General features: G+C 36.4%; 1 protein-coding gene across 5 annotated transcripts; it reads left to right on the top strand.

Moving 5' to 3' along the window:
• The first annotated feature begins 73 nt into the window (after window positions 1–73).
• LOC104321125 (uncharacterized) lies at window positions 74–25,178 on the top strand. 5 transcript variants are annotated; one of them, XM_069796674.1, is made up of 13 exons: window positions 234–347; window positions 891–1,086; window positions 1,283–1,359; window positions 11,788–11,863; window positions 15,510–15,641; window positions 16,490–16,613; window positions 19,005–19,065; window positions 19,230–19,276; window positions 19,723–19,798; window positions 20,750–20,851; window positions 21,391–22,314; window positions 23,156–23,266; window positions 24,438–25,178. In XM_069796674.1, exons 3-13 carry the CDS (start codon window positions 1,331–1,333, stop codon window positions 24,748–24,750), a joined length of 1,995 nt encoding a protein of 664 aa, XP_069652775.1. In that variant the 5' UTR covers window positions 234–347; window positions 891–1,086; window positions 1,283–1,330; the 3' UTR covers window positions 24,751–25,178. The 5 variants fall into 5 exon arrangements, with proteins under 5 accessions (XP_069652776.1, XP_069652775.1, XP_009921983.1 ...); XM_069796675.1 differs by lacking the exon at window positions 891–1,086 and having other exon boundaries at window positions 74–347; XM_009923681.2 differs by lacking the exon at window positions 234–347 and having other exon boundaries at window positions 354–1,086; window positions 23,225–23,266.
• Window positions 25,179–27,821: the final 2,643 nt, after the last annotated feature.

The following is a 27,821-nucleotide window of genomic DNA, read 5'->3' as shown; positions in this document are numbered from 1 at the left end:
GCCACCAGCCGCTGCGCATGCGCCCCAACCCCTCCCTACGCCCTGCCAGGCACACATGCGCCCCGAGGCTTGCCCCTTCACCCACGGGCTTGCCGCGCACGCGCACAGGCACCCCCCCCCCCCCCCATCCTATTGGCCGGCAGCTCGTCGCGCCCTTAGCAGTGACTCCCCCGGTTCACCGGCCGCCGCGCACGCGCTCTCGGCGCCCCCCGGCCCGGCTCCGGAGGAGCAGGCGCATTTCCCCCCGTCCTAGCAAGCTGGCCGGCGGCCGCGCAGGCGCAGTTGAGACCCTTTCGGGAACGTTCTGTCTCGCAACAACCTTCCTCTGCAAGGGAAATCCTGTCAGGGTACGGGCCGCCCGCAGCCCCGGTCTTCCCCGCCCTGCCGGCGCCCGGGCCCTTCCCTGTTACCGACTCCTGCTGCAGCCCGCGCCCTTCTCCGCACAGCCCACCCCACCCCCTCCTCCGACAGCCGACTGCCCGGCCCCCCGCAGTCGGGCCGCGACCTTCCCTGCTCCCCCCCGCTCCCCCCCCTCCGCCCCGGTCTCTTTTTTTTCTTTTTTCCTCCCCCGAGCTCAGCCGCCGCCCGCTAAGAGAGCGCTCCGAGCCGGCCTCGGGGCCGGTCGTGCCCGCGGCTGCCTGCGTTCGCGGGGACATGCGGCTTTGAGGAGGGAGCCTCACGTCAGCTTCAAGCGTCTTCTCTGGAGCGGCGGACATGGGCCCCCCGCGGAGGGGGGGAGCTCCCCTCGCCCCACTCCTCCCTGCCCTGGTCCCACTGAGATCGGCGGGCGCTGACGGTGCCCAGGATCTAGCGGGATCGGACCCGTCCAGGTTAGAGTGGGGCAGGTGATGGTCCTTCCCTTGCTGAGGTGCCGGCATCGCCTCTTGCAGCTGCCTGGAGTGTCTTCTCGTTGAGACCAGAGTTCTAGCTGTGGGAGCACCAGGGCAGAACAGACTGCTCCGAGCCACAGGAGAGGGACGGAAGGGGCTGCCAGGAAGACCTTCATCCCTGCAGCGCTGCTGCTAGAGTTAGAGAGAAACGTGCTGCCTCTCCTCTCTGTTTCTTTTGATCTCCTGGAGAGGAGAGGTGAGTTGTCTTTCCCTCTTGTACTGTAGCACTGGAGAAAATAGGCTAGCTTGCAAGCTGCAGAACTTGTTCAGGATGGCTTCAAGCCCCAGCCACTGCTTGGTTTATTTTGAGAGTCAGCCCTGTGAAAAGGCCCGCTGATGGAGAAAGAGATTAGCACCGTGTTAACTGCGCGGTTCTCTCTCCTTTGCTGCAGTGCCCACTTTCACCGCTGTCTCCTGCTCTGCCTGCTCCTGCTTTCAGCATGGTAAAGAAGAATACTATCCCCGATGGGTAAGTATCCCTCACACTAAGCAAGAGGCAGGAGCGGGCACAGTCCTGCCCACAGAGAAGGGGCGCTGACTGCCCCAGGCGCTTTCTTTGCCACAAGCATCTTCACCACCTACAGCCAGGTAAGGTAGGTATCTTCTCCAAGACAGGAACAACCCAGCCCTTCATCCCCCAGGTGAGTATAATGCTCCAACCTGTCTGTGAACACTTCTCCTTCGTCAGCCAAACACAGTCCCTTCTTCCTAACCTTCTTATCCCCAGGTGTATACTTACTGGGGAAATGGGAGAGTAGTCCATCCTTCTGACTGCTCAGATGTTTGCTACCAGGAGTGGAAGAAGAGCTAATAAGATGGGAGCAGGTGGTTGCATGCATGTGATCAAGGAGTATTTTCATGGATTCAGGTCCAGAAACATCCTGCATTTTTGTTTTTAACAACAGGACAACAAAAATTTTTTATCTGCAAAAATAATAATAAAGAAAACCAGATGCACTATACAGGCTTTCCAATGACTTGATTGGGAGTGCACGTGGGGACCTTAAAACAGACACAGTTCTATTCTCCAGCTGTACTGGAGGAAAAAAAAAAAAAGGAAGTCCAAGTTTAGAAGTTTAACCCACGTGTTACTGCTGACATCAGTATAAACTTATTGGTTAGGGGGGTGTGCTGAGATATAAAGGCACGCTGTAATGGGACAATAACTTACACTTTGTACATTATTTGAGGAAAGGTTGACATTATCCTGGTCTCACAGGAAGTGTTAAGTAAGTTTATTAAGAACATTCTTAGGAGGAACAATAAAATACAAAAAGCATGATTCCCTGCAAAATATATTGGCCTAAAATCAATAAATAGAAACAAAATGTGAACAAAATTTTAACAATAACTTCAAGAAATGTTGAAGTTTTTTTCATAGCTGACAAACTCAGGGGTTAAAATCAGAATAAAATTTAAGAAAAGCTGTTTAAGCATGTCTTTCTCTGAAAGTTTCTATGACGTTTCAGTTAAAAGTTGTACAAAATTGAGCTAAAGTGTGTTAGGTTTGCAAGCAGTAATGCAGAAAGCTTGAAGGAATGACCGCCCTCCGTGTTTTCTCCATGCTTGGAAATTATTACTAAAACTTTGAGAACTGGGTGCTCATTTCTCTGTTCTTTTTCCCCCTTGCATTTGAACTGGAGCAGCTTTCAGGTTACGTGCATTTCTTCTCTTAAGTATGGAAGAAGCAGTGGACTGTACTTTTGGCTTATATGATTGGAAACTAATACCTGTGTATCTTTCAAGGAGAGAAACATCTACTGTGGAGTAATTGGATATAAAGTTAGTGTTATGATCTGACAAAGTTTAGAAACTGAAGTGCTTTCAGCTTCACATACTTACTTTTTGATGCTATTAACAAATTGGGCCCACAGTATTAGGGGTTTGACAGTCAAGGAGTTTAAGGAACTGTCAGTGTCCCAATCTCATGCAGCAGTATATTGACATAATCCTTGTGTTAGCACAGCCTGTTGTAATTCTTCGCTGTGAATTAGTTTAGTACACCAGGAAAAAATAGCAGTGAACCCTGGAAGAGGACTTAAGGAAAACTAATTTTAACCTAGGTGATCCTGCATGTGCAATTTACTGGCTGCAGAAATAGTTGTTGGCAGAAGTGAGATTGTAGTACACTGTAGTGTAAGGACCGGTCCAGATGGTAGCGTACTATGGAAGTACAACCTCAATCATATCACAGTATTGTAATAGCAATAAATCTAACAGTAACTGTTCTGTTTTTAGTGATACTGCAAGAGAAACACTGGTATACAAACAAAAGAAAGTCACACTACATACAGACATTTCTAAGATTGTCTTTCTGTTACTGCTTCAATTCTTTATAGAGTTCTTAACACTTTTAATCCAAATTCCATTATGCTAATTAAAGCAATACAATAAATTTGAGGTTTCGATTAAGTTATAAGTAGCTAGGAATAGTGCAACTAAACAAGAAACAAGAATTTTTTTTTACCTCATCAGCTAATTACTATCACCTTTTACAATACTGTGTCTGCAGCGTAATTAAAGTTGCCTTTATGTGAGGGTTGTGCTATAGCACTGCACAACTTTGCTAGATATCAACACTTTGAGTGTACTCAGCACCTAAAGTAATATTAAAGTGGTATAAATTGCCAGTGTTGCCACTGGCTCTGCACTGCTGGACTTGTACCTTATTCTTCTTGGCCCACTCATGTTCTTGTGTCCCTGTCACTCAGCCCTAGCCCAGAATGTTTGATCTGATGCTATTTGCACCATCTTCTCCAGCAGTGAGAGGAGGAGGTGGACTGAAAGTAATAAGACTTCCTGTATTCCTTCATAGTGAAAGCATTTCTCCCTTTTCCCACTAATGTCTTGGAGCAGAGCTAAGGTTTACAGTATCCATTGCAGTCTCAATCCTAGAAAGTAGTGCTGGAGAAGTGATGCTGTAACAAAGTGAGACATCAGTATAAAAGGGGGATTCAGGTGACCCCTTCCACTGCCATTTCCACCACAGAGTCAAGTTCTGGTTCTTCACAGTGTCTGAAATAGTATTGTCCTTTAGTAGTTGTATACTATGATGTTTTAGTGGAGAACCAGCCAGTAAAAGGAGTTCAAGTTACATAACAGTCATAAAATACTATGATGTTTTTACAGATTTATACATGTTTGTGATTCAGCATCCAAAATCCTACTATGGGTATAATTTCATAAACTTAGATTCTGTTCTGAAAAGCACCTTCAGAATGTCACCTTCTTGCATGTTTCCCTTAAATGGTATAAAAAAAAAATACCAGGAGTGGGATCTTTTTATTATAAGGACAAAGCTGAATTATTTCTGCCTATGCACGATAAACATATTTGTTTAACTGAATTGTGTCCATGCATACTTAAAAGCATCAGCATTTTCATTTAGGCAGGAATGTTAAAGACTATGGCATAACTGGTTGTGCATGTTCAAGGGTGGATGGGAGAGAAGGGTTACCATAAGGTGAGAGTTTAGTTGTAAAGTAAAAGTGCTTCATACCATCAGGCGTAGAACATTTGCATTTAAAAATGTGGGATGGAGAGAAATTACTTCTTATAATACCTGAGTAATGATAACATTGCTATAAGAGTTGAAGGCCCACATCTAGTGTTAAAATACACCACAAGTACAAAGCTATGCGATTACGTATACTGACATAGTAAGGAAACTTCTTTCCCATGCTTTACATCCACACTATTTTTTACAAGCTATGACTTATTTGTGTCCCACTTACAGGGGTTGAAGAAAAGCAAAGTGAGAAGTCTTATTTAGTAACAGATGATTAAGAGCTATATTCCCTCCCTTCCACTTTTGACCTGTTCAGTATGTGTTCCGTCTTGACAGCATGTCATGGTCTTTTTACAGCTATCTTTGCTTCAGCAGGATAGTATTGAATCTGATGTCTTTAGAGGTATGGAAGCCACTCAGAAAATAAAGCTGTGTCTATATCATGCAGAATCAGTAGCCAAAAAAGGAGAAGAGGTTCCAAGTAGTATTTTCTAAGTGATCTTGCTACAGCTGACAGAACTTCAGACTTGAGTTTCTCTACAGTTAGAATAATTACCCTTTTTGAGTGTTTTGGAATTCACTTTTCCAGAAGTTCTGAATGTGTAACTGCTTCATAATAATTGATGCTCATGAGGGGCTCCAAAACTGTTGAAAGCCTTGAATTGTTAAGCATAGCTTCAGATATTGCTCGCTGAACTTACTTCTCTACCCACTGTAGCTTTTGAGTAATGTATACCTATTTACAGTGTTTTACTAACACTGATTTTTAACTATTAGATGAAAATCATTCTGAATTGATTACTTGAGTTCCATACTAATTCTTTTACTCTAGAATACTGGAACACATTATTGCTGAACTTAATGTTACACCTGTGAAAATGTAAGATAAGAGAGCTTGCTTACTTTTATATTTAAGGTATAAAATACCATAATTACTCTGTAGAGGTATTACAGTATAGAGTTGTTGTGGGGTTTTTTTTAGCATATACTATTGTAAGCATCAGTTTCATAGGCAATCTAAAGGGGATTTAGGCTTCAGAAACACCAACAAGTTCTAACTGTTTGCCATAAACAACTTGTATCTGTTGACAGTTTGCTGTGCTCTATTTTTTTATATAACTCTGTCACTGAGATCTGACAAACTAAAGACATGAAACTTTCAAATAATTTCTAATTCAGTAGTTCCATCATATTGTACCTATGAATTATACAGTAGCTTTCTTGTCTAGCTTGCCATTAAAAATGTACATGAAACAAACTATTTTTCTTTAAAAATATCACAGAGGAAAATAAGTAGTAAGGTATCCATCTGTTTAAATGATTGAGTATGAATTAATTACATACAGCTGCATATTTTATCTGCTTCAGTTAAAACTTCCAGTAGAGCCAGGTGTGGAACACAGTTCTATCATATTTTAGTTTAACATTTCTCTTAAGGGGATATAGCAGTTATAATTTCCAGTATAATTTTCAAAGTTTTAGAACTGATTCATAGTAAGATTTACTTAAAACAACCACAAATTATGCTCATATCAACTGAATAAAGTTTTCTTAACTAGATTTCAAAATTGTGTTGAATAATTACATATATGACTGATAGTTACAATCTGTGCTGTGTTTTGCAGTTCATTGATATGTAGTTTTGTATGTTCAAAAACTTATATAAACAACTTCACTATCACATTTATTTTTTGGTTTTTAATAGCAAGATTTATGCAAAATATAGCTGTTATAATGTTCTTTGCTTGGATTATTATTTTGGCATTCAACGTGCCTTTGAGCTTAACTAAAGAGGCTGCAGAATGAATACTAAATTTTGCCTTACTCAAATTTGCTGTAAGCTTGTCTTCATCATGGGCATTTCTATAATGTCTTCTGTTATCCCACTTGAAGCTGGAGACTGCAATGCAGGCCCTGTTGATGATCCACAGTTGAGTGGTCTTGGAGCTGATTGTTTTTTAAAAGTGTTTTTCTAAGTTTTTCTTGCTGTTTGTTTTTTTTCTTTTGTCCTTGAAGAGAGGCCATTTCACTGGTTGCTGCTGTTACAAAGCATATTGCTGTTAGATTCTTGGGTTAATCTAGATCACATATCTTGTAAACTTTTACTAAGGTGCATGAAGCTAGTTTCTCTTCTGTTGTTTTATTAAATATCTCTGAAATTTTTAGTTTAAAGACAAAGACAATAAAATATGCTTGCTTTTTATTTAAATTAAAATGGATGAGCAGGGTAATGTATTGTCATGTAAACTAGACTTAAAAACCTCTAACAGATTAGCTAACTAGAGTCTGTAGTATCAGTAATAATTGTATTTATTTATTTAACTGGAAGCCATTCAAGCATCACAGAAATTTCAGAAGGAAAGTAGGATGATTTTTTTTAGTTTGATTTTAACACTTTTTCTCAACCAAGACGTGATTCTTTTGTTTAGAATGGCAGGCAAAATTCTGCCTGTGTTTCAAGATAATTGATGGTAGTTGGGGAGTGATGAAGACAAAACATGATGGGAAGTGAGAACTGTGAAAGCTAAACAGTTAAATAATTGGTTAATTTACATGTTTTGTTGACTTTCAGGTCTTGATCTGCATGTAGTCCACGGATTGTTTACCTGTTTGAAAACATAGAAAAATAAAGCTGTAATTGAAAATGTATCACGTGTGCGCAATATGTCACTTCTTGTTTAAGTGCTGTTCTCTCTTAATTACTTTTCTTTTTGAACATGCAAATTCTGGGAGTTTGTGGCTTTGGATAGTTTAGAGTTCAGAAAAATTTTAATTACTATATTGGGCCCATAAAAGCCTATCATATCTATTTTGATGCAAACTTAAGAGTTTGATTTGCAGTTCTTTTTACACAGTTCTTGAAATTCTGAAGGTTTTTGTGAAAGAACCAGAAATATCACAGATTTTAAGATGATAGTTTGCTTTAAGGTATGCTGACCTAGATTGTCTGAAATTTGACAACCGTTGTGTTTTGCACACGAGTTCTCAGACTTCAGTTTCTTCCTGGATATGTCGTCTTCTGACTATTATGTGTGTTGGGAAGCTGCAGTGTTTCTCTGAATTTACATGATTGCATTTTAGATTCTTACCACAACATCTCTCTAATGTGAATGCCATCAGTTCCATGGCCAGAGCTATCACCTCTGTGATGCAAATGCCTAGATTTATTTCTAGGCGTAGAAATAAATTTCATGTCTGTGTCTCAGTAAGATACCACTGCCTCTTTCAGGATGTTCTTCCTGCCATCTTTTCAGCTACTTCATGTCCAGCTTGTTTTCACTCAAGCCTCTATTACCATTTAGTCATTGATACAGGAATGATGATGGTGCCAAGTCTTGTGATAACACCTTTGACTCCTGGCTTTCTTCCTTCCACTTACATTCAAGCAGGACACAAATCATGTTTCACAATTCTCATTCATGCTTGTTAAAATGCTTATCTATGTCTTTGCTCCTGTAACTCCTGTTTATGTGACCACCTGCAGCTCACTTGTCTTTGGTCATTTCTGCCTTTATCTAGACTTCTCCTGTAAGAATTTTACTTTCTTTAGTCCCCATCACCTATAATTCCCAACCATATTCCTTTGTTGACAACAGAACAAATTTGAATTTATTTCCTTAGCCAATCTTTGCTTAATTTCAGTCTGCTGTTTTTAATTTGAGATAATTTTTAGTTCTGCAGCAGTATGCTGAAATTTCCTTTTTAAATACCATTTTAAAGATAACATGGAACACATACCCTTTATATTTTTTGATGAAGAGTGCCTTCTGCTCATTTTCTACCATAGAGCTGTCAGCAGCTTTTGAGTTTCTTGCTGGTTTTGCAGATTTTTTTTCTGGGAGGATTTAAATGGCTTTAAATACAGGAGAATAAACCCCCAAGTTTATTAATGTCTGACAACAAACTGTATAATCCTGATGCATTGTTCTGTCAATCCCTTAATCTGAAAAAAGTTCAGAATTTTTACAAAGCCTTTTTTACATTGCTAATTAAAGAAAATAAGATTTTTAAGCCTTTTTTTGATAATTTCTTATTGGCTCCTAATTGCTTGTATTTATGATAATCATGGTAGATTTCCACTCATAGTTTTCCAAGAGAAAGCAGGTTAATTTCTAATTTATCACATTTTTTAAATTGTCTTACTATGTAAGGTAATTGGTCTTTCGTGGTTGGGATTTTTTACTTCTGCCTTCCTTCAGAATGTTTCTAAACATGTATATGTGAATATGGCTGGCTGTCAGATTAAATCCTGCTTTTGTAAAATATTCTGTACATTTTATTGGTGGAGGTAACATCCAAGAGTAATTGAACTAGATTGAAATTAAAAATACTGTGTTCTTGTTTGTTTTATCTCTATGACTGCATTTGCTGCACTAGTTTCTATATCTCTAGGTACAGCCCATTTTCTATTTGGAAGTCTAAGAGCAAAAGCAGGAAGAGTATTTCCTTGTTTTAAATAAAGACATGTAATTTCCAGAGTTACTAAAATTAGCAAGAGGCAGGAGCTGTTATTAAACCTGACTTTGTCATTCATTTTAACAGTAGTTCAATTAAATATACATCTAAATAAGATTCACAGCATTTAGTGCCTTTCTAAAATGAAGTGAATGCGATAAAATTAAACTATGCACAGGGTGGATTTCACAGTTTGTCTGTAGATTTTGTTTAATTGTTTTTTAACTGAGCACTTCTTGCAACTAAGATATTTCATTAAGGTGTGGGGTTTGTTAGCTTCAGTAGTATTTTCAGTCCATTTACACTGTGATCTTTATTGCTTCATATACAATTTATCCATCTTAAACTATAAATGGAATGTAGTCTCAGATTTTTGTTTTCATATTTTACAACTAGTGTACAACTACCAGACTCCAAAGTTTACAAGCTTGAAAATTCACTTAGGAAGACTTCTAAAGTTAGAACACTTTTCTTCTATAATACACAATATGTAATTTTTTGAGCAATGCTTTTCAAACTCTGGTGATTGAGAACGTGCTCTTTTTTTTTCCCCTGCATGCAACTATCCTAAGCTGAGGGAATATATGAAGTAGGAGACTGTTTCTTCCCTCGTTGCAATTATGAGGTACAAAGTTCCTGCAATAATTTTGAATTTAGTAAAAGGTTTTACTGCAAACACCTCTCGGTGATTTAATATCTAGCTTGCCCTTACACATTCTCACTTTGTATGTCTTGTATGTGACAGCTGTTTGCAGCAGCCTTCCTAATGATGAGCTACTGTTACCCCTTTGTTATTTCATTTATCCATTAAACTAAGCATCTGTATGTCTACATTGTGAGCCTCAATCTCTTCTTTAGCTCATGATGAAGACGAAAAAGATAAAGTTAGTGCTAAAGCATTGATGTAGTAGATTGTTACATGATTTTTTAGTTATCAATTATGTTTCAGTCACCATGCTGTGTTTCCTTTGTTACTTTCAAGCATCTATGAATGGTAATGTTATTATTTATATACTATGACAAGGGTAATTATGGATATTTCATTGAGAGTTTTACCAGCCAACATCTAGATTGTTATGGTCCCATATGGGAATTGTGAAAAAAGTAAAATACTCAGTGGTTAGAATATTTTTAAATGGAATATTCCATTTATTTCATAAATGACGTGGTTTTATGGAAATCAGCAATCTAGAAGCTGTTGGATGCTCCCCTTAAAGGGAGACATTAACTTAAATATTAATTCAGAAAATTGTGAGCGAATGGACACCAGTGTTAAAGAATCTTATGAAAATGTTTTGTATTTTAATAGCGGAGGTATTAGCTGAAAATGCAAAAAGGCTATGTAGATTTCAAGTCATCCAGCTGCATCTTCTGAGGTTGTAGAGGTAATTTGTCCTCGTATGAGGAGAAGACATAAAAGTCCTAAATTTAGGAAGTTACCTCTTTGAAGGTAAAATTGATCTGCTGATTAACTTGTTTTCCTCTTCAGATAAAGCTTTTCATACTTTAAAAAAAAAAATGAAATCTCTGAAATGTGATGCATCAAGAGGTTTTTTCAGTACAATGTAGAATTTGTGAATACCAGTTCTTTGTGGTTTTGGAATTACTAGTATTTTGAGTGTTGTAACAAATCTTCATGTTAGTAGGTGATTTTTGCAAAGTTTTGGTGTGATATTCTCGGTATTTTTCAAAGTACCAAGAGGAAGTGCAGTCAAGAGTGTTTCTTTGAAAAAAAAGCATATTACAAAGTAAATACATTTGCAAAATCTAGAAGCTTTGTATTTTTAATGAAAGTAAACTTTGCATTTCATTGTCAATTAAATGATTGATGTGAGCATATGATAACTTTTTTAAGGCTATTTGTTTCAACCACGTTGAAAAATTTCCACCAACTATAATATGACAATACTTTTTTACCTGTTGAACCTTACCTATCTGCTTTGCTTTGTATTGGTGCTACTTGTTTGTAAATGCTATCCTGTGATTTTGAGGGGAGAGATTTTTTGGAAGTTGAAGAAGGAAGAAAAAAGACTGTTTTCAAATGTCCTGATGATACCTTGAAACCACATCATGGAATAATTGCAGATTTGGGGACATAATTCTACTGTATGATAACAACAGTCGTGCACATTACCTCTAAGAAGTATTTTCTTTGTGGTGGTGCTCCATGGAGAATAAAGATTCATTTTATTATGGGTCCTGACTTCAGACTTACAAACAATAAAAGTGTCTTTATTTAAGCTGTGTAGTGTGCTAAATAAGCTTCTGCCCTGATCAGTGCTGTAGCAATATTCTGTTGATATTCTTCCAGCATCTTTTAGGCAACTCCCTGTTTCTTTTGTCCCAAAATAATGCTGATCTATTAATTTTATTCAAGTATATAATAACAAATTTTTATAGTTATTCTAAAAAGATCTTAGTTTCTTGGTGAAACAGGCAGGTTACTCATAGAAGATGGATTTTTAAAAAGATTTTACTTGTATATCAGGATTTAATTGGTCATTTTTTCAAACTCATGCACATCAGTTACAAATGCTTGCTTATGTGGTGAAGGAATTTTAGTAACTATTGGATCCTGCTGTTTGGAAATCTAAATCTTAATATATTATGCTAGTAGCTGCATGGCCCATCATAGGAAAAAAGGTAACTATCGTATATTTCTGCTTGGAGAAGTTTGAAATAATTGTTACATGCAAGGTATGTGAAATATGGCGCCAGATTTGCCAGATATTTGAAAGATACTTCACATATTTTGAAATAACTGTTATTATAATTTCAAAGGAGCATAATTTTTATGTGCTTGTATTACCAAAGTTTTAATCCTGAGAGGAAATACTTTTTTTTTTTTTTAAAGTTTTATGTGAGGCTGCAGGTGTCTTCTGTTGAATCATGTAATTTGAAAATATTTAAAAATAAATATTTGTTTCATTACAGATGGCGGAGTTTGACACCAGTTGGACAGCCTATACCAGGAACTAGATTTATTGCATTCAAAGTACCTTTAAAAGGGGTATGTATAAAAAGTAACTACAGATTAGCTCTGTTAGATACAGTGCAAAAGTAACAAAGAATAGCATGAATATTCATGCAAACTTCAGGAAAGTTCTATGAAAAAAATAATTTATTCAGATTTAGCTCTTCCAGTCATCTAGTAGTGGCTTTTGTACATAATATGCTATGGTTTTTCTCTTTCTTTTAAAGTTTTTATTTGGTGTTACTCTTTTTATTTTTCTTTTAAAAATCATAAAATCTCTAATCAGTCAGCGCAATTCATTTGATCACTATTAAGTGGCCAAATTCATTTGGCTTTTCATGACTGTTGTAAGAAAATCGTATGGAAGGGGTTATGATATGAATAGCAATCTAGGCAACGTAAGCCAAAATACAATTTTACAAAAATCAAGCACTCGTTAAATGATACCAGCCACTGCAGTACTTTTGAAATTATAGATTCACATTACCAATTTCATAAGCAAAAAGCTTCAGTGATCTGGAGGAATGCAGTATGTTTAAAAAAGAAGTCTTCATAGATTTCTTTTATTAATGTGTTAGTACTTCCTTTAGATTCTTACTAACATGGTGTGCCTTTTTAATCTATTAAATACACTGAAATCTTTTAATTCTTTGTGACAATAAATGTGGAGGCTGTCTTTTTCAGACTGTTCAGTTCTTTGGTGGATTGAGGCACAGAGCAAATTAGGGCAAATAGGCAAATTTGCCCTTCTGTATAGATTAACACAAAGGCTGTATAAATTAACTCTCACAAGTCTTTGCTTCAGATACATGGGAAGTAAAAGTTTCTAAGCTCTTTTAAAGTTCAGTGGCTGGACATAACTGTAGCAGTTAAGAGTAAATATTCCATCTAAGCTGTTGTTTACAGATTGCACTCTAGTATTCATATACAAAAAATTTGGTTCTTTTGGGTATACTAGTGCCCATTATGCTTTCAGTCACCATTCAGTTCACTTTTATCAGCAATGACTGAAGTGGAACACTTCCAGGGTTTGCTTCCTGCAGCTGCTTTTACAGATTTGCTGTGATGGTTTGGTTCCTTTGACACCAAGGATCTCTTACTTGACATTGGTCATGTTCTCCATGGTACTGATGGATGGTACAATAGTCATGTGTCTTTCTACCAAGACCACCAGTGGACAGATCTAGCAGTAAATATAAAATTCAGTAGATTTATAATTAGCTTCTTTGCTATTGGGGTATTTCAGAGAGGATTTTTTGCATCAGCTTCTGTAATTCCACTTGATCCAGCACCAATTTTTTGCATAGATACGCTATTCTAGGCAGGATTTGTTCAGTGCGTGTATTTTCAGTCCCTGTCACTCCAGATTTCAGAAGAAGATACTTCGTTGCTAAATTTACTCTTTCCCTGTAGCTCCTGTGATACTCTGGAAGGAGCCCCCCCCGAGATTATAAAAAGGGCAGGCATTCTTAGAGAACATTTATAGCAATATATCACAATTAGGCACTTTATGTAAGTGTGTTGTTCACTTCCAGTCCTAGTGATCTCACTGGGGCATAGATCCCTGTTCTGTGAAGCTGTCTTTGAACTTGGCTAGATATGAAGTCTGGTACTCAAGAAAGCAAAATCTGTAACATTTCTGTCCCTTCAGTTTGTTCAGTGTCAACTATGCAAGATAGAGAAATGACAAGTCTGCCAGAGAATGTGTGCTTGAAGCTCATGAAGTTTGTGGCAGAATACACATAAAATGCATAACTGGCTGAACTGTGATGTCTTTGGAAAGATGGTGGAGGTCGGTAGATCTGTCCAGAAATGCTGAAGACCTGATTGGTCATAGTCTGTCAGAAGTCCTGTTATTAAATTGGTGCAATAGACCTCTTAAATATGCAGCAGTTTCCTTCTTTGCTACCTATTAGGAAATTGATGATTGGTGATTTCACCCCAAGGGAGAAGATGTATTTTCAGTGTTTCAAGACTCACGGCTTATTGTTTTAGCAGAAGATGTGCTGCTAGTAAAGGCTTTCTTAATCATGGGTTTACCTGAAAGGATTTTCTGTCCTTCCTTTCCATTGTAATGCTAACAGTAACACTGTAGTATAGTAAGGACTCGGCAAGTTCTTGCCCGTGCCATTAGAAGGGTTTTAGAATTGACATAGATTTCTCACATTCTCAAAGCCCAATTAAACACCTAAACTACTGAATACTCAGCAGGAGTTTTTCAGAAAATTCCAAATAGTCTTTCAAAACATAGTCTTCCATAACACATTTAACTGTTCACTCAGTCAAGCTATATGCTTAGAGATACCTTATTTTTGTAAAGTTTGTGTGACTTCACATAGTAAAAGGAAAAATTCTTTAACATTCTACCATAGAACTTTTGCAAATTCACCGTTGTCACATCAAAGTTAGTAAGTTCAGTTTCGGATTTTACTAAAAGTTACTGCTGAATAGCAGTGAGATAACTGACTCGTGTTGATTTTGTTTGAACCTCAACAACCTCCAGTGTTTTTTTCAGCAGTGCACCAGTATCTAAAATACACAGGGCTGAATATTTCTGTATGCTTTCTACCTGACTCTTTTGAGCTCATGCTTCCTAATCACATACCAGCTTTGCTAGGACTGTGCTGCTGTTTATTCTTCAGTTTGGTTTCCTGTCTCTGTTTCCAGACACAAGATGAGTGCTTGCTAGCATCTTAGATTATAATCCATACAGTCAAAAGAAGGGATGGTTAGTTACCCTATAGCATCTGTGGTTCCAAGAGGTATGTGGTCTGTGGCTGCCTTTCTCTCCATTAGTTCTGAGTCCAGTCTGAATTCTTGTTGACAAAGGAACTGAGAGGTGGTTGAGGCTGCTGCATCTTTTGCCGCTGTCTTTACTGGTTGTGGCTGAGACTGTGTCAAAAGGCTTTCACAGTGGACAAGCACACTGTTCAGGGAAAATCCAGTCTTGTATATGAGGCATTTTCATACCTAGAGTGAAGAACACATTTTAAAAAACACAGCTACAAAAGGGTGAGTAAACATTTTTCCCACTGTTTCTGTCAAATGAAATCAATTATTCACTACCCACCAACATGCAGCTTTTTTAGTCGCCATATTTTAGTCTCATTTAATATTTCCCAGTGCTAAATGACATGCAAGTCCACTCTGCCAAGAGATGAAGCAGGGATATAAATGTCTGCACAACATTTGTGAGGAGAAAGTTAAAACCTTTAAGAAGAAATTAACTCTTGTATCACAATTTTTAATGTTTTATGTGAAATGCACTGTTAATTTTTTTATTACTGTGCAGGATGAACTATGTTTGGGGGAAAGTGGATTGGGGTGGCTTGCTTTTTGCTGGTGTTTAGTTACTTAAAAATCAGTATATACATGCTGCATTTTGCAGGACTTTCATGTCTGTCAAATTAGTGCTTATTTTAATAATGTTTGTTAACATTGTACAAGTGGAAATTCTCACACTTTCTTGCATTTTCATCTGAATAGGAATACACAACAAATTCTTGCTTTCTTTTTATTTGGTTCCTTTTATCAATATAATAAATGGATATGGTTCTGATACTGTAAACATTCCCTTTTTGAATACTGATGTTTCCTAGTCCTAATTAAAACAGCTGAATATTACAAATGCCTTGTTGTTAGAACTTAAAAAGAAGATCTTTCTTTCCCATTTTCATTGTAGGCAATTAACCAGAGGCTTACCCCAACCCAGAAATTTACACCAAAAGACCTGATTGCTGCAATGAAAGCCCTAAATGTGGAGCTTGGATTAATTATTGATTTAACATATACCACACGATACTATGAAGTTAAGGTAATATAAGCATAATAACAAAATAAAATAGTTACTGCAACCTTTGTTTTACAGTATTTACACATTTGCTTACCTTGAATTGGGATAGACAAGTGAGCCACTTAGACTTATTTTGTGTCTCTGATAGAAACTAAATGTTTTATCACAGAGGAAGTAACTCCTTCTCCCAGCTGGTTGTATTTGTGGCTTATTTGTATTGTGGTAACTCAGAGTAATGGGTAACGACTTCAGTGCCAGACTCTGCAGAAAAGATGCAGAAGACTTACAGCCTGTGTCCTGAAGATGTTCTCATTTATTCCTAGGGTCTTTTTTTACTGATCTTCAGTGGAATCCACTAAGAAAGTGCACATTTTTAAACTACTTCATCAATTTCAAAATTTTTACCAGCATGGTCCAAACAATTGTGATTAATCAGCCTCCTGTTGAAAAGGAGAATAAATAGCAATGTTATAACTGAATGCTAATCTTTGAATTTACATGGGCTGTGTAAGCTTTAGCGGGGTGAATTTATGAGTTCATATATGATTGTGGGTGGGAGGGACAAATATTGCTAATAATTGTAAAATGGGTTAGAATGGAATTACAAGAATCTGCTCTCTAGTTAATGTCCTTCCTTATTAGCAGGGATAAGTTGAAATTTCTTTGAGATCAGGTCTTTAAAGTAGAAATGTAAATGGTAGTTTCTGAGAGTGTATCTCTATAGAATTGTGTCAAGATTGTTTTCAGTTTCAACTCAAAGATTTGAACTACTGTTTTACATTGGCATTATGTTAGATACTGCTTAAGATTTTTCATTGATGCAAGACTTCAATAATTTTTACCATTTTTGTCTTTCTTCTTGTTGCTAGGATTTACCTAAAAGCGTGCAGTATAAGAAACTGTATACTGTTGGACTTGAAGTCCCTGATAATGCTACTATCCTGCAGTTCAAAAAATGGGTCAGAAAATTCCTGTGGGAAAATGCGGGAAATGGTAAATATCAGCATCTTATGCTGTAAAAATTGAAAAATTTTATTTCAGCGCTAACTGTATCATTTGTTAATTTCAATAGATATTTATGACACCAGGGATCTCAGACTTTCCATAGCACTTTCCACTTTATTATTATCATAATAAGATACGTTATGTGAATCAATACATATCTTGTCATATTCAAAACATCTCTTTTTAAAAAATGAATAGTAACTTAAATGCCCTTCCTAATAATATTGTATTTGCGTTATGTGTCAAAGTAACTGCAACAAGGCTTTCATATGTCTGACCCAAATTGTCTACCATCAGCTTAGTATTGTAGCTGCCAGCCCTTTATGGATGTTCTAAATAGCACAGCATTTCTCTGATGGCACTAGGCACTGATACATGTGAGCAGCTTAAGTCCGTTTAGTGTGGTGTGGCAGTTTTTTGATTTACAAGTCCATTATTGCCCTCACATCCTAGCAATTCTTAAAAATCATTTTACAGACACAGTGTCAATGTTTCAACAGTGTGTTTTAGTGTTTATGCAATAGTACAGTTCTTGCTGAGATGGTATAAGGCACTTTTTGTGGAAATAAATTTGCGTGTATTTTGCCACAGCCTGTTTGCAGCTTTTGCCTTCTCACTTTTTTTGCTAGTGATTCTTGGTGGTCGGTTTGTCTTTAACTGTTTGTCTATCCAATATTGGAGGACCATTCTTTCAAGCTTTTTCATGCTACTTGCTGTGGTTACTTTGGCATTTTCTGTGAGAAAGTAGAGATATTAACTGCACAAGTGCCTACAGTTTTTGCTGTAGAGCATAACCATGGTTTTGCTGTGGATGGTCAGCTCTGTTTTGTGAAAGAGCTCTGGCCTAAATCTCAGGTATGAGAGCCTGAATTAGAAGTGCTGGGAAAATTAAAAGGTATAAGAAGAAGCCTTTGTCCTTGCCTGGGAATTTAGTGTGTAAATTCTTCCTTTGCTCTGTTTTGGCTTAGGGAAATTATTTGGAGATTATTAGTTTTCTTCTGGTTTTGATCTAGTGATTTTTGGTGTGACAAAGAATATAGTCTGTGTTTTAATCTAATTATTTCTGATTCTCAGAATTGAGAGAATCAATTCCTAATTTGTTACTGGATGAAGACCTGCACTTTCAGCTAGTAAGACCATTTTGGCAGGGCTTATGTAACTTCAGAGTTGGGAGAACTTTAATTTTTATGTTAACTTACTCATTATAACTCGCCCTCTGTTTTAGATTACTCCTAAAATTTCTCAGGATTCTTCTTAGAAATAATTTTTGAAAAGTTGGGGGTTTTTTAGTGTCTGAATTGTTAGGACACCAACTTGTAATAAACTTATATGGCAATGCAACTGTCCTGTTCTGTGACAAAGTTGTATTTTATCTCATTCAGAAATTATTCAAAGTCCCATTTCAAAGACTGTCTGTCAGTAATTTGTCTCTGCCACAACTTTGTTCTTCTGATGATTAAAGTTTCTCTTTTAAAATCTAGCCTAAAACTCTCAATCACTTAATATACATTTATTCTTATGCCAACTTTGCCCTTAAGTACGGTTGTTCTCCATCCCTGTTGTTATATTCAGTATCTCAGATTTGGTTTTACAGACTAAATAAAAAAAGCTTCCTAGGTCCCTTCTCAAAAACTTCTTTTCTGACCATCATAGTAGCCCTTTCTGTACATACTTCAATTTGATTTTTTTTTTTTTTTCACTGAATATGGGTAAGTAGAATTGTATGGGATAGCCTGGATGAGGTTTTATCAGTGCCTTGCATGACCATATTAGTGTTTCCCTATTTCTGTTGGAAATACTTCATTTGAAACACCCTAGTAATAGTAAGTTATTCTGCTTTTTAGCCTTTAGCTGATTAGTATAACCTTTCCAAAAAAGACATGATTCCTTTAGAGATTACTGGTGCTTCTTTTCTCCATGTATTTCATACTCCTAGACAATAGGTGCATTATGTGTATTTTCTCCTTTTTATAAGTTTTACGAGAATCTGCAAGTTCCTCAATTTTACATTTGCTTGTTTAGATTTGCTTTCAAAACCATATTTTATTCTTTTTGTCCTGTTACTGCAGTTGTGGCTGAGGCCAGCCGCTTTCCCTGTCATCACTCCTCTTTCTTTTTTCCTACATTCTGCAGAGTTAATCTCAGTCTTCACAGGTTTGGAAGTAGTGAGCTAACTGCTGCTAGAGATCCAGCATGAAAAGGACAAAGTCTGTATGTGTCTGTTCTTTTACAGGCATGACAGTACAATTTTGTAAATAGCAAACATTATTTATCATTACTTTGCTAGAAAAGTACAGCTTTTTTTTTTCTTGTCTTGCACTTATTTTTTAGTAATTTCACTTTCTGAACTATTAAAGACTGTGTTTTTCTTTTTGATAGAGAAACTCATTGGCGTTCACTGTACTAATGGAATTAATAGAACTGGCTACCTTATATGTAGGTAAGAGTTGTATAAAAAACAGAAATCGTTGTTCTCAAAAGAGAGTGTCTTTATATCAATTTGTCATCCCTTTGGGACAATAATATAATCATATTTTTCTTTAGATGTCTTTATATTAATTTGTCATCCCTTTGGGACAATAATATAATCATATTTTTCTTTAGATATCTTATAGACGTTGAAGGCTGGGATCCAGAGGCAGCAATCCAAGGTATGTATACAGTTTGAACTAAGGCACATGTTGGGCTGTAATTCACAATTACTACAATTGTATTCACAAATACTACAATTCTATTTTAGTATTTTAGAGTTCTTTCATGCGCTGGCTTCCATAGAAGATTTTATTTGGCTTCATTCTATTCCAGGCAAGACTTGAGCATTAGAAAATTGACAGCATAGTAGGAGTATGCTTCAGCTGCTTAAAATCTTTTTTTTTTTCCTTTTGCTTTGATGGATTTTCAGTCATAGGTTGCTACTGCTAGGAGTTTCAGTTGTTTAAAAAAGAATGCTGCAATGATGCCAGCTTGCTGAAGTATTTAATATCAAGTTAGAATTGTTTCAAATTCAGCATCTCATGGTGAACAGAAACTTGCCTTTCACATTTTTGTGGCTCAGTTTGAGCACATTTCATTAGACTTGTATCTTTTTTTTCTTTAGCTTTTGGTGATGCTAGAGGTCATCGCATGGATGGTCTTGTATATCTCACAGATCTCAGAACACAACCAATGAGAAGGTAAACAAAGCTTTTAGTTGTATGCTTAAGATTTTCCAGTATGTCTGCTGGTATTTTTAAAAGTGCACTTCTAGTCATAAGCCAAAATTAACCCACTCTTAAATGTTTAATATGCAACTACATATATATTTTAAGACTTCTGATACAAATAACATGAAATGCAGTGTACTTCTGTCTTCTTTTGAATTTATATTGTTCAAAAGTTTTTTTAATCTGACAAATACTATTGAACATTGGTGTGATTTTATCATACTGTGACAAGTGTATTGAGTCTGTTTTCTCTCATTTTAAGCTGAAAGAAGCTGCTGCAAACATAAGCTTTATAAGCTCTATGATCTGCCTGCTGTTGTTGGCATGGTAGAACCAGATATTTTTTTAAAAATGGTAGAACAGTTTTGGGAATGAAAAAGTATGGGGAAGTGGAAGATTGCTCTCAACTCCTCTGTTCATAGTAGTTGTATCCCTGGTGTGTAAGAATTTAATGCTTATCATACTCACCTAAGAATAGCTAACCTTTACAACTTCCTAAGTTATTTGTGCCAATGATATCTTGTAGCAGTAAATTGATTTAAAATTAATACCTGACTGATTTTCATCTTTTTAGTTTAATTTAATGCCCTTTGTGTTTTACTGCTATCGTTGTTTTGTAGTCTGTGCGTGATGAAGTTAGTCCCCTGTCAAATATTTTTAATAGGTATGGTGCTTATCTCACATCATTTAGGATGTTGTTCCAAGCTTATGAAGTTTAGGTATTCTCTTTGCTTTCCCTGCAGCCCTTCCCCAAATAAATTTACAAGATTACATTTGCTAAGTTACAAATGTCTGTAAATTTAACTTAACATACACAAATTTCTATCATTCTGAACTAAAAAATTTTATGTGGGTTTTTTTCTCTTTCAATAGTATGTTTTAAAAAAGAAAGCTTATGTGAGATGTTTTTATTCTTCTTAGTAACCTTGGAATGGATGTATGGGATTCAGATGAAGATATTATTCCCCCACCACATGCAATGGAAGGACCTGTAGAACGGTTCCCAAATGAAGATTTTCAGGGGTAATATGCTGAAACATGGAATTAAAAGCCAAAAAAACCACACGGGGGAAAGATAATTGTTTCTTGTTGAAAATACTATAGATACTCCAATTTTAAAAAAATTTTACTAATATAGCCTACTCATGCAAAATATATTTACAGAATTTGAAGAAACAGTGAAAAGATAAGGCAAGGAAAGGGAATGTGTGCTATTAGAAGTCCGTAAGTAATCAGTTGACTTGGAAAAGTTTAGAGTTTTACTTTGCCTGTCCTTCTTTATTATTCTAAAGTAATCTGTAATTATTTTTAATTAATTTGGAATCACTGGTTTTGCCCGTTTAACAAGCGCTAGAGAATTACAATTGAATGTTTGCCACAGCTTCTACTATGACATTGAAAGTTTTATAGTCTTACAGTTTGGATTCTTGGTAGCTTTGATACCTATATATATATATGCAACATCTTTCATATCAATTCTTGGTTAAAAAAACTTGTTTTCATTAATGACTTGTAGCACTTATGAGTATGATGTTCTATTTAAGATAAAAACTTCTTTACAGGTCTGGGAAAAGATTAAGAATTTATGATGACCACTCTCACAATGATTTGCAAGGACAGATACAGTTGAGAGATTTTGATTTCATCAGTAAGGGACCTGGACAAAGACGAAGACCATTTCATGACCATCAGACTCAGGACGATTTAAGAGCACCAATGCAGATGAGAAATTGGGACTACAATAGGGGACCAGGACAGAGGCGAAGACCCTTTCCTGATCACCAGTTTTATGATGATTATCAAGAAGACATGCAGCTGAAGGACCTAGACTTCAGTAACAAGGGACCTGGACAAAGGTTGAGACCTTTTCGTGGACACCAGTTTCATGATGATTTACAGGCAGAGAGACAATCGAGGGACACTGAATTTAACAGAGGCCGTGGACAAAGGCAGAGATCTTTTCCTGACCATTCATCTCATAATGATTTGCAGGAAGACAGGCAGTCAAAAGATTTTGATTTTGGTAGCAGGGGCCGTGGCCAGAGACGAAGACCTTTCCATGACCACCAATCTCATGATGAATTCCAGACTCAGATGCAGTTGAAAGACTTAGATTGTGTCAACAAAGGTCCTGGCCAAAGACTAAGATCTTTCCATGACTATCAGTCACACAATGACTTACAGCCACAGATGCAATTGGAAGATTTTGAATTTGTTAATAGGGGTCGTGGGCAGAGGTTGAGACCTTTCAATGATCACCAGCCTCGTAATGACTTACAAACAGAGATGCAACTAAAAGATTATGATAATATGGGTCCTGGACAGAGGCGCAGACCTTTTCATGACCATCAGCCTTATGATGACTTACAGGAACAGACTCAGTTAAAAGATTTTGATTATGTTAGTAAAGGGCATGGGCAAAGGCCAAGACCTTTTCATGATCATCCAGGGCACGATGACTTGCCACGTGAATGGTGTTCAGACAGGTAAAGCATCCTTGAGCTGTAAGACCAGAAGTAGAGAATAGAACTGTAAACCTCAGTATCTTTAAATTAAATTTCAAATTAATTATTTTTTTAAATAAATTAATGTGAAATCAATGAATCATCCTTTTAAAATCACATATAAGTGATCGGTTAATTAACTGGTTTTATTTTGACTTACGGAATGATTTGATGCAAGCTGGAGTGTTGCAGCTTTGAAAGCCAATGTTTCCTAAATTAGAAGGTTGTGCTTCTTTAAAGCTTATGTTTTTCCTTTACCATTTTAGAGTCAGCTTGAAGCAAAACTCTTTGTTCCACTTTGTTTTGTATAGAAAATTACATTTAAAAAGCAATCCTCAAGGCAGAAGAGGATATGAAATTTTATTTATGCCCTCGGCCAAATGGAGATAAACAGTAATACTACACGGAAGTTTGACTTGCATTTGTTTATTCCACAAATTAATACTTTGTTAGAAATCCCTGTGCTTCTGAACTTGCATCATATTCTCCAAAACACAAATATCACTTATTAGTAAACCTGTTGGATTCTGACATAGTATTTCAAAAGATTTTTAATATTTCAGAACGTATTTCAGATATTTGTTGGGCTAGTAAAGTTCCATTTAATTTCTTCCATTGTACAGCTGAAACAGGATTTCATTACAATGAAGGATACCATTTTGAGGTGTTAAATTAATACAATTAAGACAGTTTTTATTAAAATTGTAAGTACATTTTAATTAAAAGTAAAAATGTTTTTATTTCATTTGATAAATGCATATTTTTCAAAAGCTTACAATCATTGGTACTCTTCTTAACATGCGATTCTTTCGGTTATTTGCAGAAGTCAATCCTTTTCTTCCCATGAAAATGTACCAGAACATAATTTCTCCTCATCTCCTTCACTTCACAGAGATTATGGGTCTGATAATGATGACTTTAACAGAAGTTATAGGTAAATATCAGATTTCATATATTGTTTTCTGACTTAGGTTTATACTGTTACTCCCCCAGTTTCCCAGCTAAAAAATACAAATTAACTGCACAGTGTAAAAATTGATGTTAATATTTTTGCTTAAATGCAGTTTAAACCATTGAATCTGAACACTGAGCAAATAATGTGGCTAATTTGTGGTCCATCTATAGTGAGTGTGATTATGAAATGGTTTGAGAATCCCTGACATAAGTCATTGACATGACAAGCACAGTTCAAGCTAATGTACTACAAAATATGAAAAGCTATTGTTAGTAAGCAAAAAAGCAAAATATGGATGCTGTATTTAATGCTTAATTGTCTACAACAAGCTAATGAGTTTTACTGTGAGGGATGGTCAGCCACTGAAACAGATTGCCCAGAGCAGCTGTGACATCCCCATCCTTTGAGATACCCAGAACTCACCTGGACATGGCCCCTGCACAAACTCATCTAATTAGACCTACTTTGAGCAGGTGGCCCTAGGTACTTCTAGAGATTCTTTCCAGTCTAAATTAATCTATGGCTCAGTGAGGGAGAAGATTTTAAAATTACAAAGATTGTTCTGAATTGGCTTTATACACCACTTTATTTTACAAAGTAAGGAAGGTACTTAAGAGTAAAGAGAATCCAAACCAAAAAGTATATATATCGCATATGCATTTTTAGAACCTTCCATATATATTTTGTAGGAGAGTGATTCTTCTATTGCAGAAGAATTAATAATTAAAATATTTGGAGCTATAAATCTGAAGTGTATTATTGCCTGTTCAGACTATGTACTAGAGAGCTACTATTACATATTATTCACAGAAATGAAAACATGGGCTTAGGAGCAAAAATGGCCTCTAGGTAAAGAAACCCCCGGTAAACATAGAATTTTAATTAGAAACAGCACTTGGAAAAAAACATCTTCTAGTAGAATTACTTACTATAAAGAGCTGTAATTTTAATCACTAGAATTAAAAAATTAATATAAACAAGTTTACAACATCCAGTAGAGAGGATTTTAATTTTAGGGCGTAAAAACAAGAATGAGGGTCTGAATTTTCTTTCAAGGTTACACAAGTTTAATTTCTAACAGTGACCACCAACAATAAATCAACTGTTTTATTTCTAAGGGTTTCACTGTTCATATTTGTTCTTCTTACAGTAATCGACCAAATTGTCCTGAAGACAATAGGAGAATGCATCCCTCAGATGAATTTAATAGAGGAAGAAACAGATTTGCACCATATTCTTCACGAACAATGCATCCATCTTCATCTGTACACCAAGAAGATAGTTCAATAGACTATGAACGAAAACCTTTTCAAGGTGAAACTACCAGAGAGATGGAAAAAAGCAAAAGATTACCGGTTCTAACAGTTGATTACAATTATGGTCTGCCATTAGATTATGGACCTGAAGAGGAAGAGAGAACACATTATGATTTACCTCCAAGAGACCACTACAACTGGAACTGAATAAAAAGGACAATGTTTGCTCAGCTTAGACTTACTTTTACCATTTTACTTTGTATGTGGACCTTTTTTTTTTTTTTTAACAAATTAGGAAAATGCAAATTTCAGTAATAGAGAACTGGTCTCTATTGTAAGATTAGCTTCTACTGATGTTTGGTTCTTTAAATTTATTAGGGTGTATTTGTTAAGTGTAGTTGGAGACAAGGTCTCAGTACACATGGAATTAAAGTAGTCCTTCCTTTAGTGAAATTGGAACCCTGTACCTTAAAACAAACAACTTTCTGAGTGATTGTAGTTGTGTCTTTTGTTTTACATTTCTTTAAAATGTATGTAATTTCTGGATGCAAAAGTCATAATAAAATACTGCACTATCAGGTAGACTAGCATTGAGATTATAGAAAAAATACTATGAAATGAATGAAGCAAAGTTATATCCACTTCATCCTTTAATTTGAAAATACCAGTTTGAATTATTGCTAACAATCTCTGCAGCATTGCAGTTTAATTCCAGGGTTTCTGTACTATCAGCTGAACTAACCTAGTTGCACTCTTTTTTCATAGTAGAATTTTTTCCAGATTGCTAAGAATGTGGAAGCAAATGGAGTTTGAATACTCTAAATGTCAAACTTGCTTTTCAGTAATCTGAATATCCCATCCTGATTGTATATTTTTTCCTGATCCCATAAGTAATGTTTCACAATAGCCCAGTGTAAGTAAATTTCACAATTTTCTCAGCAGCACATCCAAATGAGGTAGCTCATGTATCATCAGCTTGCCTGTCTCAACTGGCCAAGATCACTGGTGCCTATATACTTACACCTCCTTGTTTGTCAGTAATACCTGTCTTACTCTGCAGTTCTATTTTTTACTAGTTTCTTTTTACAGCACAGCAAAGTAATGTAATCAGTATAGAAGAATAACCTCTTCAGGTAAGTTACTTTTAAGAGTCATGTATTGAACGGTGTTCTCTGAACTGCCACTTCAGTGGGTCTCAAGAAGGTGGTGCAACAAACAGTAACTAAATTCATGCCAGCAGCTGTACCGTAGCACCAAAAGCTCCTACTGTGGATAAAGAAATCTTAGTTCATAGGATGGAAAGCAGTATTAATGTAATACTTATGTAAATTTTTAAAATTACATTTTTCATTATTATTACATTTTCATAAATTAATATTTTTAAAAGCCATCACACTAAATAAGGATGAAGCTAGACTATGATATTAAAATAAACAATTAAAATGAATGCTAGATACTTTAAGTCATGCAGTTAAGAAACTGCCTCAAAAGCAGCATAGCTGTAAAGCAAGAGGGTGTAGGTATACACTAGAAAACTGAAAAAAAAACCCGTGTTCATAGGCAGAACCCACAGAGCTTTTTTGCCTTTTAGCAGCAGCATAAACCCCAGATTTTCTGAATTCATGGTTCCATGACTACTAAATAAGGACTAGATTTGAAAAGTGTGGCAACTCCTCTTGTTTTGTAACACATGCAGAAAGTTCCCAAAATAAAAGGATTCTGTGGATATAAATTCAAACTGCAAATGCTTCATTGCCTTTGCAACTGGTAGAACAACTTTGGCTTTGTTCATTGTACAAAGTAAATAGTTTTCTCATTTTCACAGCAGCTAGTCAGTTGTATTTGCCATTACATCTCTGATGGCGAGCCTCATTGATGTGGTCTCAGGTTGTGGAACTGAGCACTAAATGTTAAGAAAAGGCATTTCCTTCACTTGCCTTTTTAAGTGAGGGGTAAGCTGAGACTTTTTATCTAGGCGTCTTTATTTTGGAGGCAAGGAAGATCTGCAACATGGGCTACTATATTGCCAGATTCTTTATAAAAACAACAACAAAAAAACCCTGGTATTCTCCAGCAGGGAGCTAAGAATTAGGGACCGGTATTACAAGCATTTGGGGTGGTTTTATATACTATATATGCAGTATTCATAAAGTGAATAAAGAGCAAACATTTGCCCTTCATATTTTGGTTTTGGGGTCTGAATTATGTTTTTTAGGATAGAAGTGACCCTACAGTCAGTCCTTCATTACTTCAGACTGGGGGTACTAGGACTCCCTGGAGAGCTGAAAAGCTCGTGCACTGGAAAGCTCAATGCAAAGAGAAATGTAGCATAAGGAGTTAGGATCAGCACTAGCTGTTACCATTCCTTGGTCAGTTCTTGCAGAACCCTTTGAGGGTTTAGATACAAACAGTCAGATGGTATAATTCCTGTTATCTGACTAAATAAACATCACTTTTGTAACTATGTTGCTTTTTTTTTTCAAGCAAAATTAATAGGGTGTTTCCACAAATGGCCTTGAGATGACTACATGAAAATAGCCAAACTTCTGTTTGTATTTTTGGGGGGGTTGTTTTGGGGGTTTTTTTAGAATGTAGGATAAGGCTTTCCACCCTATTGTTCCTAATGGAATTGGGCAGAGCTAAGCCCACATAATACCTCACAAACTGTTACTGACATTTATCTCAAATGCCCCAGCTGAGTCATCACTGCATATTTGCATCTGTAGTATTCAATTATGAATTGATCCACATGGTGGAGAATGAAATTAAATGAAATAAAATGCTTCTTGTTTTTTAACTGAATATTGTATTACAGTGGCACTCAAAAAAAAAAAAAAATTCACACAAAAATACCCGAACACTTTTTCTCTTATTTATTTCACAGTTCTACAAAAATGTCATAAAATCTTGCTGGCCTCTGTTGTGTATGTTCTCAGCAAACCTAGAAATACCTGTTGTTCTACCACAGAGCAATAAAAAGCAAAACTTGGATGGACAGTGTTGGTTTCCCACCGCCCTGAGTGTGAAATCTTGAAGAAAAACACAAGGATACAGAAAATCCAGGGGTAGCACAAAAGTATTTGAAGGAGTTGTAAGAGTTTTAATACATGCAACTATTGAACTCTGAACTCACAGAAAACTTCTTTCTTTGTTGCTGCCCTGAAGTCATGATTTAATTGGAGGCCTGATTTTTATCAAGTGGTGAAGCCATGGGGCCAGCTCGCCCTGAGGTATGATCATACTGAGTTAGGAAATGTTCAGGTGGTTCCTGGGAAGTG

The sequence above is a fragment of the Haliaeetus albicilla genome, chromosome 11, assembly GCF_947461875.1.
Source record: "Haliaeetus albicilla chromosome 11, bHalAlb1.1, whole genome shotgun sequence".
NCBI lineage: Eukaryota > Metazoa > Chordata > Aves > Accipitriformes > Accipitridae > Haliaeetus > Haliaeetus albicilla.
The sequence above is the reverse complement of the archived record's forward strand: the minus strand, read 5'-3'. Positions and strand labels throughout refer to the sequence as shown.

What these genes read in the sequence shown, in the direction of transcription:
- LOC104321125 (XM_069796675.1), top strand. Translation starts at nt 1,331, where the DNA reads ATGGTAAAGAAGAATACTATCCCCGATGG. An exon ending in TCCAGAGGCAGCAATCCAAG is followed by an intron (nt 19,277 to 19,722) that starts GTATGTATACAG and finishes TTTTTTCTTTAG; the next exon opens with CTTTTGGTGATGCTAGAGGT. An exon ending in CCAAATGAAGATTTTCAGGG is followed by an intron (nt 20,852 to 21,390) that starts GTAATATGCTGA and finishes ACTTCTTTACAG; the next exon opens with GTCTGGGAAAAGATTAAGAA.